Source organism: Syngnathoides biaculeatus, chromosome 22 (genome assembly GCF_019802595.1).
Source record: "Syngnathoides biaculeatus isolate LvHL_M chromosome 22, ASM1980259v1, whole genome shotgun sequence".
Classification (NCBI taxonomy): Eukaryota; Metazoa; Chordata; class Actinopteri; order Syngnathiformes; family Syngnathidae; genus Syngnathoides; species Syngnathoides biaculeatus.
The window spans coordinates 5,730,057-5,746,430 of NC_084661.1; the positions used below are offsets into that span (position 1 = coordinate 5,730,057).

Here is a 16,374-nt window from a genome sequence, read left to right on the forward strand (position 1 = left end):
AGAGGAAGGACAGGAGAAGAATTATGTAGGACAAGGGTCATGAACCTGGCTATACAACTGAGGTGTGGTGGGATTGACTAATTATAAAATTATAGAAGTCTCTAAAATGAGAGTATCAAATGGGGGTGGGGGATAGACAAGCAATTGTTTTTGTTGGAAAAAGTGAGTCATCCCAGACCCAGTCATGGGTGACACTACCAGGGCCGTCAAGCCCCAGACAACTTAGCTGCTTGGATCAATGGAAACATAAACCCTCCAACATGATAAAATAACGGCTTCCAGGAGGGGATATCTGAGATACAGAAGGAAATATGGATACAGAGAATTGTTAAGAACTGTTGTCAGTTATTTGTACTGACTACAACTCATTTGTCATAGTAAGGGACAGTAACATTCATGTTGACACTAACATGGACTAAAATTCTAAAGAACTCTCGGCTATACTAGATATATTTGACCTCTCTCAACATATCCAATCAACACACACACAAGGTCACATCTTTCACCTGTTCATTCCCAAGGATGTGGAAATTGTATCAAATAACATTAAGGACAAAGGTATTTCTGATCATTTTTGTGGATTCTTTGAATGACAAATTCTTGCAAAAGTTCAGACAACCTCTATGTCTATTAAGAAAAGATACATAAATTAGTACTGTCACTCAGTTTATGGAGACCATTGCTGTGACACAAACTGTGAATATGAAATGAACTACCCTCACCAACACGTCCCTATTGAAGGACCCAGATTTTAATTCTTTTGTGAAGAAGGAATCGGATGACTTTCTGAAATTCAACAAATTTCCAAGCCTTCCCCATCTCTGTTGTGGGAAAGGTGTTTTGAGGGGCCGAATGAAATCATAATCTAGTAAAAAAAAAAGAAAAAAAACACAAAAAAAATGGAATTGAGGAAAACTTGAAAATCACACACAAGAATATGTAAGTAATCCAGACACCTTTAAAAATACAATTACATACATTTACACACCTACACAAAAATACCATTACACATAAATCAAGTTTAAAAGGTAAAACATCAATTTGATGTTATCTTTTCTGAAAGAACAGATTTTCTACATGTAAGAAAGCTTTGAGCACAATAATAAATTGAAAAAATTCCTTGTGAATCAAACTCAGTGTAGTAAAGAAAAGTAATTAATTACAGTTATTCAAGATACAATGGCAACTGTGCACAGCCACCAATAGAATTAAATTAAATTTCTTACAAATTTCTATAGAGTCTCATACACATCTTTGAACAACCCAAATCAAAAAGTAATTGAAATTTTTATTAAATGTAAAAGTTGATGTTCCTTGAACCATTACAGAATTGTATAACCCATTACAAAATATGTCATTAGGATGGGCTCCTGGCCCGGACAGAATCCCTATTGAATTTATTATATATTTTTGGAACATTGGCACATATTTAGAACAGTCAAGGAGAAAAACGAAAAAGGTCAAATTAGTCATATGAATAAAGCTTCAATTAAGTTATTATTAAAGTGAGGTAAAGACCCCACTCTCCCAGCTAATTATCATAACTTATCACTGAATAATGTAGAAATCAAGATTAGCTTGAAAGCTATCCCAGCGAGACTTGAAAAGGTACTTCTGTCAATAATTCACAGCGTGTCACAACCTAAAAAACCTAAATGCAGTTATTATGTCACTGCCTCCTGCCTGATGACAGCTGGTATTGGCTCCAGTACTCCTGCGACCTCTGTGAGGATACACAGCTGGATGGATGGATGAATTACAATATCTGATCAAAATGGTTGGATCACAATGTGGAGGGCGATTCTTGACTAGAACTGGAACTATTTCCACTTGTCTTAAACGCCCTAGCCCCTCGGTCTTGAGAGCTTGCAATAAGGTTTCAGTCCACTTCTGTGACTCACCTGGGTTGGTCTCTTTTTCTGGCAGCTTTTCAAGTATGAGTTTAAAACGGTTGGACAGAATTGCACCCAGCATTCCAAACTTTGAACCTAAATCTGATTATTCAAAGGACACTAAAGCATATCTTAAAGACATTGACTTTTACCTTAAGCGCTTTATATTTGCTACCAATGAACTCTACCTTATCAAGGTAATGTCTAGTCGAGAAGTAAGTAGCTTGATTTGACGACAACCAGCTTTTGTGTTTCCCAAATATCCGGCACTCTGCTAGCTCTTTATCCCAAAAATAATCCAAAGGCCGTAACCAGCTTCCTAGCGGCTCACACCACACTGTCAGACTGGAGAAGGTTGAAATGCCACAAGCCTATTACTGTCATTTCTGCAAAGTAGATTTTGGGTTTCTGAATGAACCAAGCATGGAAGAAGGTACACATTTCAAACTGTTTTTGTTGAACACATGCACCCACATGTGAAACAACATTTGGGAGTGGCAGCATGCCCTTAAACACTGTCCAGCTCACAGTTGTGTGACCTAACAACAAAAGGGTTCATTTAAACCAATGGAAAGCTAGTGGAGCACAATATTTCAGACTTCAGCGACTAAAACAATGGCATGGGCTAAAACTTTGACAATTTGCTGGCAAAAAAATTCCGCGTAGTCCTGCTTGCTCAAACAAAACAGGCCCAAAAGGCACATGGACTCCTTCTCAACCCTTCAAGGAGACACTAACAAAGAACTGGGTACTGTTGCAAATTATATTTTCAAGATTATCCGCAGTTTGGTGAATGTGAAGCAAGACCCACCACAGCCGGAGCCTCTGCTTGGAGGTGACACCCCTGAGCCTGGCCAGCCTACTGTGATCGTCTGTTCTTACCCAGACACCTTGGTGCATTCACCTGACTCTCCAAGGGGAAATGCAAATGTCTCGTCCAACAGACCAGGGACAAACACATAACAGACCACTGAGACGGCCAAGTACCACCAGGCAATAAAATCAAAACTTGCAGATCACAACCTAGTTCAAAAACTAGACCTCAAAGTTTTCCAACCACGACCCATGAATCAGTGACAGACTCCACCTACCTGTCAAACTAAAAAAAAAGCACCACCTTCTCGGTAAGATCCCTGTTAATGACAAATCAGTGAAATTTAACATGGCAACCACACTTGAACGTACGTTCCAATACGACAGACTCATTGACACTGCATCAGACATTACGGTCATGTCCAAGGACTTGTTTGACTTCCTGCGTAATGTCAGATGGGCCCTCACTGAAGTTGGATGAGGGTTTGATGATGCCAAAAGACTGTGTTACTTGTTTATCGGATACATGTTCAGAAAATATAATGTTTAGAAATGACCGTAATTTCTCGTGGATAATGCACACCCCCAAATTTGACCTAAAAAAATCAGGAAAACTCTTCCACCAATGTACAATGCACACCACCAATTTGCTGCTATCCATATGCTCAATACATTGGGAATTATCAGTATTTCTATTTTGCTAGGTTTTTACTTTTAGTGTTTTTAAAAAGTTGATCATCTTTGTGCATGTGCTGAAGTAGCGGTAATATATCCAGTATCTCGGGACAGGCCACAGGACACGCTTGTCCTCGTCCCTGTAATTGTCAGAACAGAATCCCTCAACCAAGTGGAATACAGTAATCCTTCTCTATTTCGCGGATCACCTATCACGAATTCACTGCATCGCCTCACCTGAATCTTTGCTTCTACCACTCTGTCTCCCAACAATCACAGAAGACCAGAATAAAATACTCGTGGCCGATATATCCATAGATGAACTTCAAAAGGCAATCTCTAGATTAAAACCCAACAAGACCTCAGGTTCTGATGGGTCTACAGGAGAATGGTATTAGACCTTTAAAGATTTGTTATCCCCACTGTTGCTTAGAACATTTAACTGGGTCTTGAGAAAAGGAGAAAATCCTCCATCCTGGAGCAAAACAATTATTACAGTAATACCAAAATAAGGGAAAGATACGACAGAATGCTCTAATTATCGGCCAATCAACTTGTTGAACATGGACAATAAACTTTTTACTTCAATTTTAGCAAAACGCCTTGAAATAATACTCCCACATATTATGCAATTCTATCAAACAGGTTTCATCAAACAAAGAAAATTACAAGACAATGTCAAGAGAACATTACATGTAATTAACCACATAAACAAGAACAGACTAGATGCTGTCCTATTAGGGCTTGACGCGAAGAAAGCATTTGATTCCGTCATTATGCTTTGTTTTAATATAAGATACTAGAGAGATTCCAATTCCATAATGATTTTACGAAGACCATACGAGCCTTATATAACAAACCAATTCCTGAAATAGGACTCAACAGAGGACTATCCAGTGGCTTTGTACTAGAGAGGGGTTGTCTTCAGGGTTGCTCTCTCTCACCGCTGTTATTTGCTCTTTTTATCGAGCCACTGAGTAAGTGGACCAAACAGAATGAGAAGATTAAGGGCATCAAGGTGACAGATGAAGAACATAAAATTGCTCTGTTTGCAGACAATATTCTGATATATTTGGGACACCCATCCAAATCACCCCCAGAATTACTAATAACCCTTAGAAAATATGGCCTGGTATCAGGTTATAAATTAACCCTTAGATGCATAAGTGGGCCAAAAATGACCAGGTGAGGTTGTTGTCTTTAATTGTCTTTGGACTGAACATTTATCATTTCATCTTCCAGGTACTCCCCAAAAAACATGTTTTTTATATAATGTCATTTTAACTGACCTTTTATACATTTTAAGAAATTAAAATTTTTGTATTACTACCCAAAGCTTCCATAAATGGGTCAAAAATGACCCGCGTGCAGTTTCTATGGAATCCAATGGGAACCACTGATTCTAATCAACTTTTGCTGTCAGCAATAAATTAACAGTGGACCACGCAGACTATATCAGAAGTCTCACCCCTCAGGAAGATTATTTTACACAGTAAGAGCTGATACGTGTATTATCTTCATATAATATTGTTTGTGTGTCTTTCATAACTATTATTTATCTACAAATTGGCCAAATTGGAGTTTCCTCCCACCCAGGGAAGAACACAGAGCCACAATATCCTCAGAAGACAGTCAGGGCCAAGTAACAAAGATCGCAAAGTCAACAATAGGTGCGAGAAATGCAACGTACCTGTGTGCAATCACTGCCAGAAACAGGTAGTTTGTCTGAATTGCATACAGTGATGAGACAAGAAGGCAAACCAGGGAAAAGAGAGAGGAACTATCAATCAATGACTGGACAATTCTACACATAATACATACACACACAGACAGACAGACACACACGCACGCACACACACACACACAATGGATGCTCACATTTTTCTATTGCTGTTCTTGGTAATTTTCCATTTCAAAAATGTTAAAAAGTGGAAAAAAAAAGATATTTCAAACATAAAATCACTCTTGCATAGTCCTAAATACAATACTAAATATTATACAAGTGATTATTCTTAACCAAAATGACAAAAATTTCATAAAAACGCATTGATTGTATTAATTGTCATTTTTGACCCACTTATAGAAGAGTGTAGGGTCCAGTCACTCATGCATCTAAAGGTTAAATACACACAAAACTCAAATTTTGTCATTTAATTATTCCCCTAACCAGCTCATCAAACATGAACTCAACGTAAATTGGAATTAAAAAACAATTAAATATTTACGGGTGAATATTCCTATAAATCTGTAGACAATTATATCAAAGAACTACGACCCCTTAATCTCTAAAATTAAATCTGATTCAACCAGGTGGAATCTGCTTACTCTATCTGTTCCAAAATATACTAGTAGAGCTCCCAAAAGGGACATTTCGAGAATTAGACAAATTAATATCAAGATTTATTTGGCAGAGCAAGAGACCAAGAATTCGTTATAAGACTCTCCAGTTATCAAAAGAAAAGGGAGGCCTTGCTCTCCCAAATATTAAAAATTACTGTCAAGCGGTGCAGATAAAAAACTTTAGTCGACGTTTGTAACCCCTCCTAAAAAGCTAAGTGGAAAGATATAGAATGTATGATATCCAGTGATATTCCATTACAACAGTCATAAAGGACAGAGGCCTGGTTAAGTTTTTAAAAGACACCAACCCATTAATAAAAGTGTCCATCAAGATTTGGCATAGAATAATTAATGAAAACAAGCATAAGGAACCATACTAGATAATAAAATGGATCGGATATGATTCAGATTTTCCACCCAACGGGTTTGACATAAGAGCCAAACAATGGGCAGAAAAGGGGCTCATCATACACAGTGGTCTTTACGAAGGGGGTGCACTTCAATAATTCCAGGAACTAAAGAATCAGTTTAGATTAACCAATCAAGATATTTATAGATTTTTGCAATTGAGACATTACCTCGAGAAAATAATGAAAAAGAAGAATCACAAACTAATCTGTGTATGGTTAACATATTCCTTCTATTTTATAAATCAGACCCAGGGGGTGGATTTATAGACTATTACAGGAGTTAAACGCTGATGATTCCATATATATAAAAGAAAAATGGGAAAAGGAAAGTAACGTTAAACTGCAAGTGGAAACGTTGAAAAAGATAATCTCCAACCAGTGTAATAGTACTTTTGCTCTATTCTACCTCCTGCTGGAGAGATTGCGGACAGAATAAGGCAACACATTTTCATGTGTTCTGGGACTGTCCAATCATTTTAAAATACTGGAAAGACATTAAACAAAATATGGAGATAATTATGAAAGTCACGATTCCTTTAAAATTTGAAACCCTATGATTGGGATTAATATAGTCAAGGGCCCAGAAAATGAATATATATAGACAGTATTTTGTCACTAGTAAATAAAAAAAGCTATTACAAGGAAATGGTTCATAAAGAATACTTCCACAGTCGAGGATTGGATTAAAGTGGTTAAAGATATCTTTAAAATAGAGAAGTTAACTTTCATTTTGAGGTAAGAACAAGACGATCTTGAGGGACATTGGGAAAACTGGACAAAATATGCCATAACATCAAAAGATGTTATCACATCATGTGAAATCCAGTTTATCTTAAAACCCATTCGTTGGCAGCGTCCCATTTTTGGCACATCATGATTTTCACGCAATATATCCTTCATTATATCAAAATATTTAAGTGTTTTAATCTGAAGCCATAATTTGGTATCAGGAGAGGATAACTCATTGGTCAAAGTTAGCACGGAGTTATTTCCCTTGCGTTCCTGACTCAACATGTCTGCCTCAAGTACACATAGAGCGTTTTCCGAGAGAAGAAAGGGAGAAAAGAAAAACCAAGTTTGTCTTCAAAATGCGAATCCATCAATATTATTAACGCATAAGTGTCGCTCTAGAATAAGAATTAATTAATAAACATATCTCTAGTATGTACCACTTCACAGAACTGATAACATACGCGTCCCAAACCGCGAGAGGGTACATCTTTTTTGCATTTTGCATTTTATGCATTAAACGAAAAAGAAGTGTTATTTCCTTGATTGTGGCCTGTTAGGAGACTTTTATCTCAATAAGGCAAAAAACTGCCACCCCCAGCCAACTCATACGGAGGAGTCGCAGCTCGACCCTGAGCCCCTCCCGGATGACTGACCTTCTCACCCTATCTCTAAGGAAGTTCCCGGGCTCCCTGCGGAAGAAACTCATTTCGGCCGCTTGTAACCGGTATCGTGTTCATTCGGTCATGTCCCACAGCTCATGCCCATAGGTGAGGGTAGGAACGTAGATTGACTGGTAAATTGAGAGCTTCACCTTTTGACTTAGCTCCCTCTTTACCACAATGGACTGATACAAAGTCCGTATCACTGCAGACGGTGCACCGATCCGTCTGTCGATCTCCCGCTCCATTCTTCCCTCATTCGTGAACAAGACCCCAAGATACTGTACTTGAACTCCTCCACTTGGGGAAGGATCTCATCCATGACCGGAGAGGGCAAGCTACCCTCTTCCGACTGAGGACCACAGTCTCAGATTTGGAGGTGCTGATTCTTATCCCAGCTGCTTCACACTCGGCTACAAATCGTTCCAGTGAGAGATCAAATTTTTGTGGTTTGAGGCTGTATCATTTTCTTCTTTTTTTCACTACTACGATTATTCTTGTTTTCCGTTTAAGGTTAATTTTGTTTTTTGTTCACTTACAGGTATGAACTTGGTTGAGGATGACCCACTAGATCAGATAATTGGAGATGAGAGATACCCTCTTATTCTGTCATTTATAGAGGTATTATTATCCCACTGTTAAAAAAAAGTTGATAATCTTTGCGTAACCAAAAGGAAAAGAAGAAGAAGAAGAAAACTTTTGTGCAGAGTGTACTTTATCCACTACATTACACATGCAGCTATCGTTCTCTTTTTTCCCCCCTGCAATCCATGGCCCATCACACAAGCTGTCACAACCCATCGGGACGGAGGTAGGACCCAAATGCAGGAGTACCCGGTGTGTCATCTTTTTCCATCTAAGCCTATCTCGTGCATCTTCCTCTCTCACACCCACTGTCCTCATGTCTTCCTTCACAACATCCATCAACCTTCTCTTTGGTTTTCCTCTCATTTTTTTGCCTGGCAGCTCCATCCTCAGCACTCTTCTACCAACATACTCACTCTCTCACCTCTGGACATTTCCAAACCATCGAAGTCTGTACTCTCGAGCCTTGTCTCCAAAACATCCAACTTTGGCTGTCCCTCTAATGAGCTCATTTCTAATCCTATACAACCGGCTCACTCCGAGCGAGAACCTCAAGATTCATGCTTCCTGTTGTCTCTTCAGTGCCACCGTCTGTAATCCATACATCATGGCCGGCCTCACCACTGTTTTATAAACTTTGCCCTTCATCCTAAGAGAGACTCTCAAGTCACATAACACACCAGACATCTTCCGCCAGCTGTTCCAACTTGCTTGGACCCGTTTCTTCACTTCCTTACCACACTCACCATTGCCCTGGATTGTTGACCCCAAGTACTTGAAGTCGTCCACCCTCGCTATCTCTTCTCCCTGTAGTCTCACTCCCCCCCGCCACCTCTCTCATTCACACACATATATTCTGTTTTACTTCGGCTAATCTTCATTCCTCTCTTTTCCGGTGCATGCCTCCGTCTTTTTAATTGTTCCACCACCTGCTCCCTGCTTTCACAGCATATCACAATATCATCTGCAAACATCATGGTCCAAGGGGATTCCAGTATAACCTCATCTGTCTATCCATTACCACAGCAATCAGGACGGGTCTCAGAGCTGATCCCTGATGCAATCCCACCTTCACCTTAAATTCTAAATACTGCACATCTCATCACTGTTCTGCTGCCTTCGTACATGTCCTGTACTATTCTAACATGTTTCTCTGCCACACCAGACTTCCGCATGCAGTACCATAGTTCCTCTCTAGGTACTCTGTCATAGGTTTTTCGAGAGCCACAAAGACACAATGTAGCTACTTCTGACCTTCTCTGTACTTTTTAATTAGCATCCTCAAGACAAATAATGCATCTGTGGTACTATTTCTAGGCATGAAACCACACTGTTGCTCGCAGATACTGACTTCTGACCTGAGTCTACCCTCCTTTAATTAATATACTCCATTTAGTAAAAGAAATCATTCAGTCGTCGTTCGTTGTGCATTAAAAATTGTCACCACATCTTGCCTTTTCATTGAGGAAGATGGCGGGTACTGTTGTTTGTATAGCAAATGCCGTCTAGTCGAAGCTTTTAAGAGGTCCGTGGTGCATTCAAAAGTTGGTTAAAAATAAAAACCTTCCTTACAATCAAACAATTGTAGAGGTGGTGTTTTTATTCTTTTTTTAACAATAAAAAAACGAAAACGGGATGCTTAATTTCATGGCTGTAGCAGAGTCTCGCCACACGAGAGAAGTAGGGTTTGGCAACGAATGGCACAGTAGCGCTGAAACGCACGTACAAACCACTAGCAAAGTCTTATGTGGTGTTGTAGACAAATAAAAGTTTCTTTCCAAGGTCAAAGTCATCGATTATGTGTGAACAGTTTACCAGGTGCTGGTCAGACCAGGCTAGCAGATAGATTAGGGGTGTCCAAACTTTTTGCCACGAGGGACAGATTTGGTAATGTTAAAATGTGTGGAGGCCAACCATTCAACCTGACATTTTTTTTAACGCCATAACATGATATACAAATCAATTGCATTTTTTTTTTTTTTCAAATAGCAGTCTTGGCTCTGGCATAAAAACATATTTTTTTCATTTTCAAGTTTTTAATCAAAATTACTCCATTTAAGACCAAATAAAATGAGGAACAGGTCTTGGAGCTGTCTGGAAAACTCTCTTTTGGTAAGATTAAACATACTTAATATTTTTGAAACAATACATATTAGTCACTATTATATTAAATATTAAATTCAAAACTGTGGCCAGTGCATATTCAAAAGTGTGGTTTTGATCTGACCAAAAAATCTGATAGTTTTGAATTAATTTGCCACAGAGGACTCAACAAATACATCTTGCCAATACTAATGTGAAGTGTGAAATTTAGAGCTTTCCTGCACAATGTAGTCCAGCTCTGGCTCAATGACTGTTGTTTTGATTCTCAATATGTCACGCAGATGAGAGTCACTTTGTCTCGTCTCACATGGCTCTTGGTAATGTTCATGACCAAGAATATGTTTTCACACGAGTAAGTACAGCCAAACAAGCTCAGAATTTTTGTAGCAACTGTATGAATCTCTGGAGACTTGCCTCCATCCATCTTGGTGTATAAGTCAACCAGTGAGAGCTGTTGGTGCCAGCTGCAACACTCCCAGTTCTTGCACTTGCAGTGCTCGGCAATCAGCGTCTCCATCTCGTAGCTCGCCCTTGTAGCATTTTCATTTGACTCACGGACTTGTGTGTAAAAGCCGTTGTTCTGCTGTTAAAACGGCTTCCAATTGTTTTAATTTTTCACTGCGTTCGTCTCCAATAAGCTTGTCGTAGTAGCAGTTTTTTTCTGGTTGTGTCTTTAAAATAATCAAACTTCCACTTGTTCTGGAATCGGTGGTACACTTTAGCGACAGTCACCATGATTGAAATAGTGTGCTGAAATGATGACAAAAGGTCAGATATCAGGTGTAACAAGGATGTGACCACAGCCCTATTGCCATCCATTGCTGAAATATAAAATACTTTATTTTCTTTACACAAGTATTTTATACAGCATTTAATGGTGCAACCAGGCCGCATGAAATTGATTTTTTCATAGAGAATACAGTCCAGCAAAAATTTGCACACGGGCCACAATTTCCACCGGGACTGGACCAACCGCTAAATGGCTAACGAAGAGCTTGGGTATGACGTTAAGTGGTAGCGGCTTCCCATAGACTGGCATGTGGGAGCTTCGTGCCACTGATACACAAAGCGGAAAGAGAAAATAGCGTTCTTCATGGACGCCATGTGTTTTCAACCACACAAAAGACTTAACATTCTAGTTTTGCTGAGAGGCTAATCATAGTTTTCTCAAGTTTACAAACTCGGTCACGCTCTTTCTATGTGAACAGAATGCGGCTAACACATATATCACACCAAACATGGTAAAAGCATTGCAGTGCATGCCTTATGTAAGATCAGAATCAGAATCAGATTCAAAATCAGCTATATTGGCCATAGGTGGAGGAGATTCTCAGAAAATCAACAAGACCCACCATTCATGATTTACACTCTTAAGGCTACGCAGTTGGGCAATTTGTTGAAAGGGGTGTGTTTAAAAAAAAAAGAGCATTCTGCTGCTGATTTTACAAACTCAAAACTTTTTGAAGAAACTTTTGTGTTTCTAGGATTTACCAATCCTTTGACTCACTAAACAAATTTTTACTTGTATGACCACAGTTTTTTTTTTTTAGATATATACCTGCTTCACGTGTGTTTGTGTCATCAAGTCAAGCAAATTGTGGAACCTTTCAGCTGTTGAAAGGGCTTTGGAGAAACTGCCAAGCAGCTTGGTGAAAAAAGGTCCACTGTTGGAGAAATCATTATAAAATTAAATTGGAAAAAAGAAGCTAAACATGACAGTCAATCTCAATCGGAGTGGAGCCCCATGCAAGATATCACCTTGTGGGGTCTCAATGATCCTCAGAAAGATGAGGAATCAGACCAGGACTACACAACAGGACTTGATCAATCACCTGAAAAGAGCGGGGACCACCGTTTCCAAGGTGACTGTTGGTAATACAGTAAGATGTCATGGTTTGAAATCTTATATGGCACGGAAGGTTCCCCTGCTTAAAACCAGCCAATGAATGTTTGGATGATACAGAGGACTCATGGGAGAATGCTTTGTGGTCAGATTAGGAGTGGCTCTGTAAACTTTCTTAAATCTTTGGAGGGAGCTGAAACGCAATGTTTCTCAGCAACAGCCGAGAAAAGGCTAGAGAAGATCTGTGTGGAGGAGTGGGCCAAAATCCCTCCTGCAGTGTGTGCAAGCCTGGTGAACAACTGTAGGAAATGTTGGACCTCTGTAATTGCAAACAAAGGCCACTGTACCAAATATTAACATTGGTTTTCTCAGGTGTTCAAATACTTATTTGCAGCTGTATCAAACAAATAAATCATGAAAAAAAATCATACATTGTGATTTCTGGATTTTTCTTTTAAGATTTTCACTCTCACAGTGGACATGGCCCTACGATGAAAATTTCAGGCCCCTCCTTGATTCCTAAATGTGAGAACTTGCAATACAGCAGGGTGTTCAAATACTTATTTTCTTCAATATATGCATTTTCTTTGCCGCTTATCCTCTCAAGGGTTTTGAGAGTGCTGTAGACTATCACAGCTGTCAACGGGCAGGAGATTGTATGCAAGTCAATCGCACGCCCATGTTTTTAATTTTCTTGTATTCTTTTTCTTTCTAGACTTCATGGCAGTTGGCTGTGATATTAATGGGGCCCACTATGAGAACGGAGAAGCTTTCCAGCCTAGTCCTCTTTATAGATGCACATGCATCGCAGGTGCCATTGGCTGTACTCCCGCATTCTTGCAGAAGCCTGTCGGTCTTTTGGGCCCCACTCCGCTGACAAAAAAGATGCCAAAAAGTCGTCATAACAGCAAGGTTTCAGAGAAACATGCAGAGAATACAGTCTACATGTCAGGTATGTATTTTGGCAGTATCTAAAGAGAAAGATGCCAGAGACATTCATCATCCATCCATCCATCCATCCATAATGTACAACTCTTCCGGATCAGGTCGCGGGGGCAGTAAATTCAGCAGGGATACCCAGACTTACCTTTCCCCAGCTACTTCTTCCAGCTCTTCCGGAGGGATCCTGATGCATTCCCAGGCCAGCCGAGACACGTACTCTCTCCAGTGTGTCCTGGGTCGTCCCCAGGGTGGGACATCCCCGGAACACCTCACAATGGAGGCATTAGGGAAGCAGATGCCCCAGCCACCTTATTTGGCTCCTCTCCATGTGGAGGAGCAGCAGCTCAACACTGAGCCCCTCTCAGATGACCAAGCTTCTCACCCTATTCCTAAGTGAGAGCCTGGACACCTTGTGGAGGAAACCTATTTCGGCCAAGTGTATCCGGTGCCTGAAAGGTGACATTCCATGTCCCTAGAGCTAGTTTATGTCGATGGGGATCAGATGGCCAAGGTCCCAGCCTTTGGCTACCACCCATCTCACATTGCACCCAACCCCTGTGGCTCCTCTCACAAGTCATTAGCCCATGCGAAGGGGGACCCAAGTTACCCTTTCAGGCTGTGCATGGGTGCAGGCCCGGCCTCTAGGGGCTCCCTCACCTACCAGAGGTGTGAAGCCCCAGACAACAGGAAAGGTAATCTTTTATTTTGCTGTTAATGATCATGTTATGAGCTATAACAGAGTCAGAGTTCATTGAGGACAGGGCCCTTGATAATCACACTAAAAACCAGCTGACAACAGAAATTCACACTGTAAAGAGAAACTAAGCCCCGAAGTTGTAAATATTAGCGGTCACAAACTATATAAGTATGACATACATTATAATCACTAATTACGACCAATGATCACCCAACCTGAGAACAATAGAAGACAGACTGACTGATTACTTGACCATCTTCTAATGCAAATTTGAAAAGGACACTTTCACACTCCACAAGCTCAAATACTCCACCATCATTCCATCAGTCCGCAAAAAATCTGCAATCGCGCGTCTGAATGACTACAGGTTCTTTGCCTCGTGCTGAATGATCTCAAGAGCATCACAGGTCCCTTGCTAGACCCCCTGGAGTTTGCTTACTGAGCAAACAGTTCTGCAGATGATACAGTCAAACTTGGACTGCAATTCATCCTAGAACACCTCGACAGCGTCATCCTCCCTGGCTCTCTTTTCTCCCTGGAGCCTCACTGTCCCCCTCCACCTCTCTCATTCATGCAAATATATTCTGTCTTACTTCAGCTAATGTTCATTACTTTCCTTTCTATTGCATTCCACTGCCCTTTTAAACTTTTCCTCCAGCTGCTCCCTGCTTTCACACCAGATCCAAATGTCATCTCCATTAATTACCACTGCAAACAGAAAGGGGCTCAAAGTTGATCCCTGATGCAGTCTCACCTTCTCCTTAAATTTTTCTGTCACACCTAACGGCACACCTCACCACTATTCTGCTACCCTCATTCATGTCCTGTACAATTCTAACATACTTCTCTGCCAGAGCACACTTACGCATGCGGAACTAAAGTTCCTATCTTGGTGCACTACCATAGGCTTTCTCAAGATCCACAAAGGCAATGTAGCTCCTTCTGACCTACTCTATACTTTTCCACGACCATCCTCGAGGCAAATAAAACATCTGTGGTACTCTTTCTCTGTATGAAACAATACTATTGCTCACAAATAGTTAGTTCTGTCCTGAGTCTTGCATCCTCAACTCTTACCCTTCACTTGATTGTGTGCCTCATCAACTTTATTGCTTGATAGTTCCGACAGCTCTGTACATCACCTTTGCTCGAAAAATGGGCACTAGCACACTTTACTTCCATTCTTCAACAATCAGAGCAGCAAATGAATACAATGTCCCAGCACATTAATCCCCCACACCTCTTCCTGCCCCATTGAAGCCATCCACAACTCAGAATTCACCTCTATGACCACGACATCTGAGAAATCTGCAGTAGATGTTGGCTCCCCCTCTCCCAGCCTGAATGCAATGTTGGGTCTGATGGATAGGATGAAGACTATTGTCAACGATGGAGTCTAGCCCATATCACACCAAGATCTTCTTCCCATCTCCCCTCACATGAAACTTTCGTCCACTAAGATGCAAAAGGCCCTCCTCCACCAATGAAGACTCTTATCTGTAAATCTGACTGATATTTACCAGATTTTTTTCCGTAAAAACTCAGACTCTTATGATATATAGGGGTATATATTGTTGTGGTTGACAAGCTCAACCTCCCATATCAGGACTCCAGAGCTCGTAAAAGCGGACGAATGCAATTAGTTTGTTGCCTGTTATTTTAGTGAAAAAATACAATCCATCAGGTCAAATGTCAGCACAAATCAGAGAAATGATAAAATTATTTTAGGATTAGAGTTAGAGTCTGAAGCCACCCAGGGAAAACTCTATTAACTTGTTAGATTTGATACAGTTGACCAAAAAACTGTACCGAAAACTGTCTAGCAGTTGAAATGAACAATGAGATCTCTCGACTCAATCCCATCTGAATTTTTCAAAACTATTGTGAAGTCAGTGCCATCTTATTTGCAGCAAATAATAAATATCGCACTTTAGTCTGGCGAGTTTAAGAAAACTCTTAAACCTCTTCTAAAAATCTGAGCACTGGACAATTCTATGTTAGCAAGCTATAGACCAGACATGTCCAAAGTCCGGCCCCCGGGCCAATTGCGGCCCGTGGACAAATTTTTACCGGCCCGCGGCCTCTATCATGAAATCAATAATATGCGGCCCGCCAGCACTGTTGACCACAGTATAAAATACATGTGTACAAAAAGCTATTTTTCATATTTTTCATTTCAGCAGAAGATGGCAGTAGCCCTGTGGCCGCACTCTGGCCGCCGTGACCCTTGACCTTGCGTGATCGTTTCAGCCCAGCCCATTTCTAACATGGCGTCTGTAAACAAAAAAAGGAAAGTTGACCGCGAGGGCCGCCGCTTCCAGGACAAGTGGAAATTTGAGTATTTTTTCACTGAAATACGAAACAACTGTGTCTGCCTAATTTGCCAAGAGACTGTGGCTGTTTTCAAGGAATTCAACATCAAGAGGCACTACCAGACGAAACATGCTAGCTACGACAAGCTAACTGGGAACAAACGCGGTGGAAAAAGTGAAGCAACTGGAAGCTGTTTTAACGGCACAGCAAAGCTTTTTCACAAGAGTCCGTGAGTCAAATGAAAATGCCACAAAGGCAAGCTACGAAGTGGCAACGCTGATTGCAAAGCACTGCAAACCTTTCACTGAGGGTGAATTTATTAAAGACTGTGTAATGAAAATGGTTAAGAAAATTTGTCCCGCGAAGAAGC

At 40.5% G+C, this 16,374-nt stretch overlaps 1 protein-coding gene across 2 annotated transcripts in view; it reads left to right on the top strand.

Moving 5' to 3' along the window:
• ccn6 (cellular communication network factor 6) overlaps positions 1-16,374 on the top strand; it is a 53,822-nt gene that overhangs the window by 20,316 nt on the left and 17,132 nt on the right. For both annotated transcript variants that reach the window (XM_061810559.1, XM_061810560.1), the window contains exon 3: positions 12,768-13,004. In XM_061810559.1, coding sequence (XP_061666543.1) covers positions 12,768-13,004 — 237 coding nt within the window. The remainder of the gene's footprint in view (positions 1-12,767; positions 13,005-16,374) is intronic.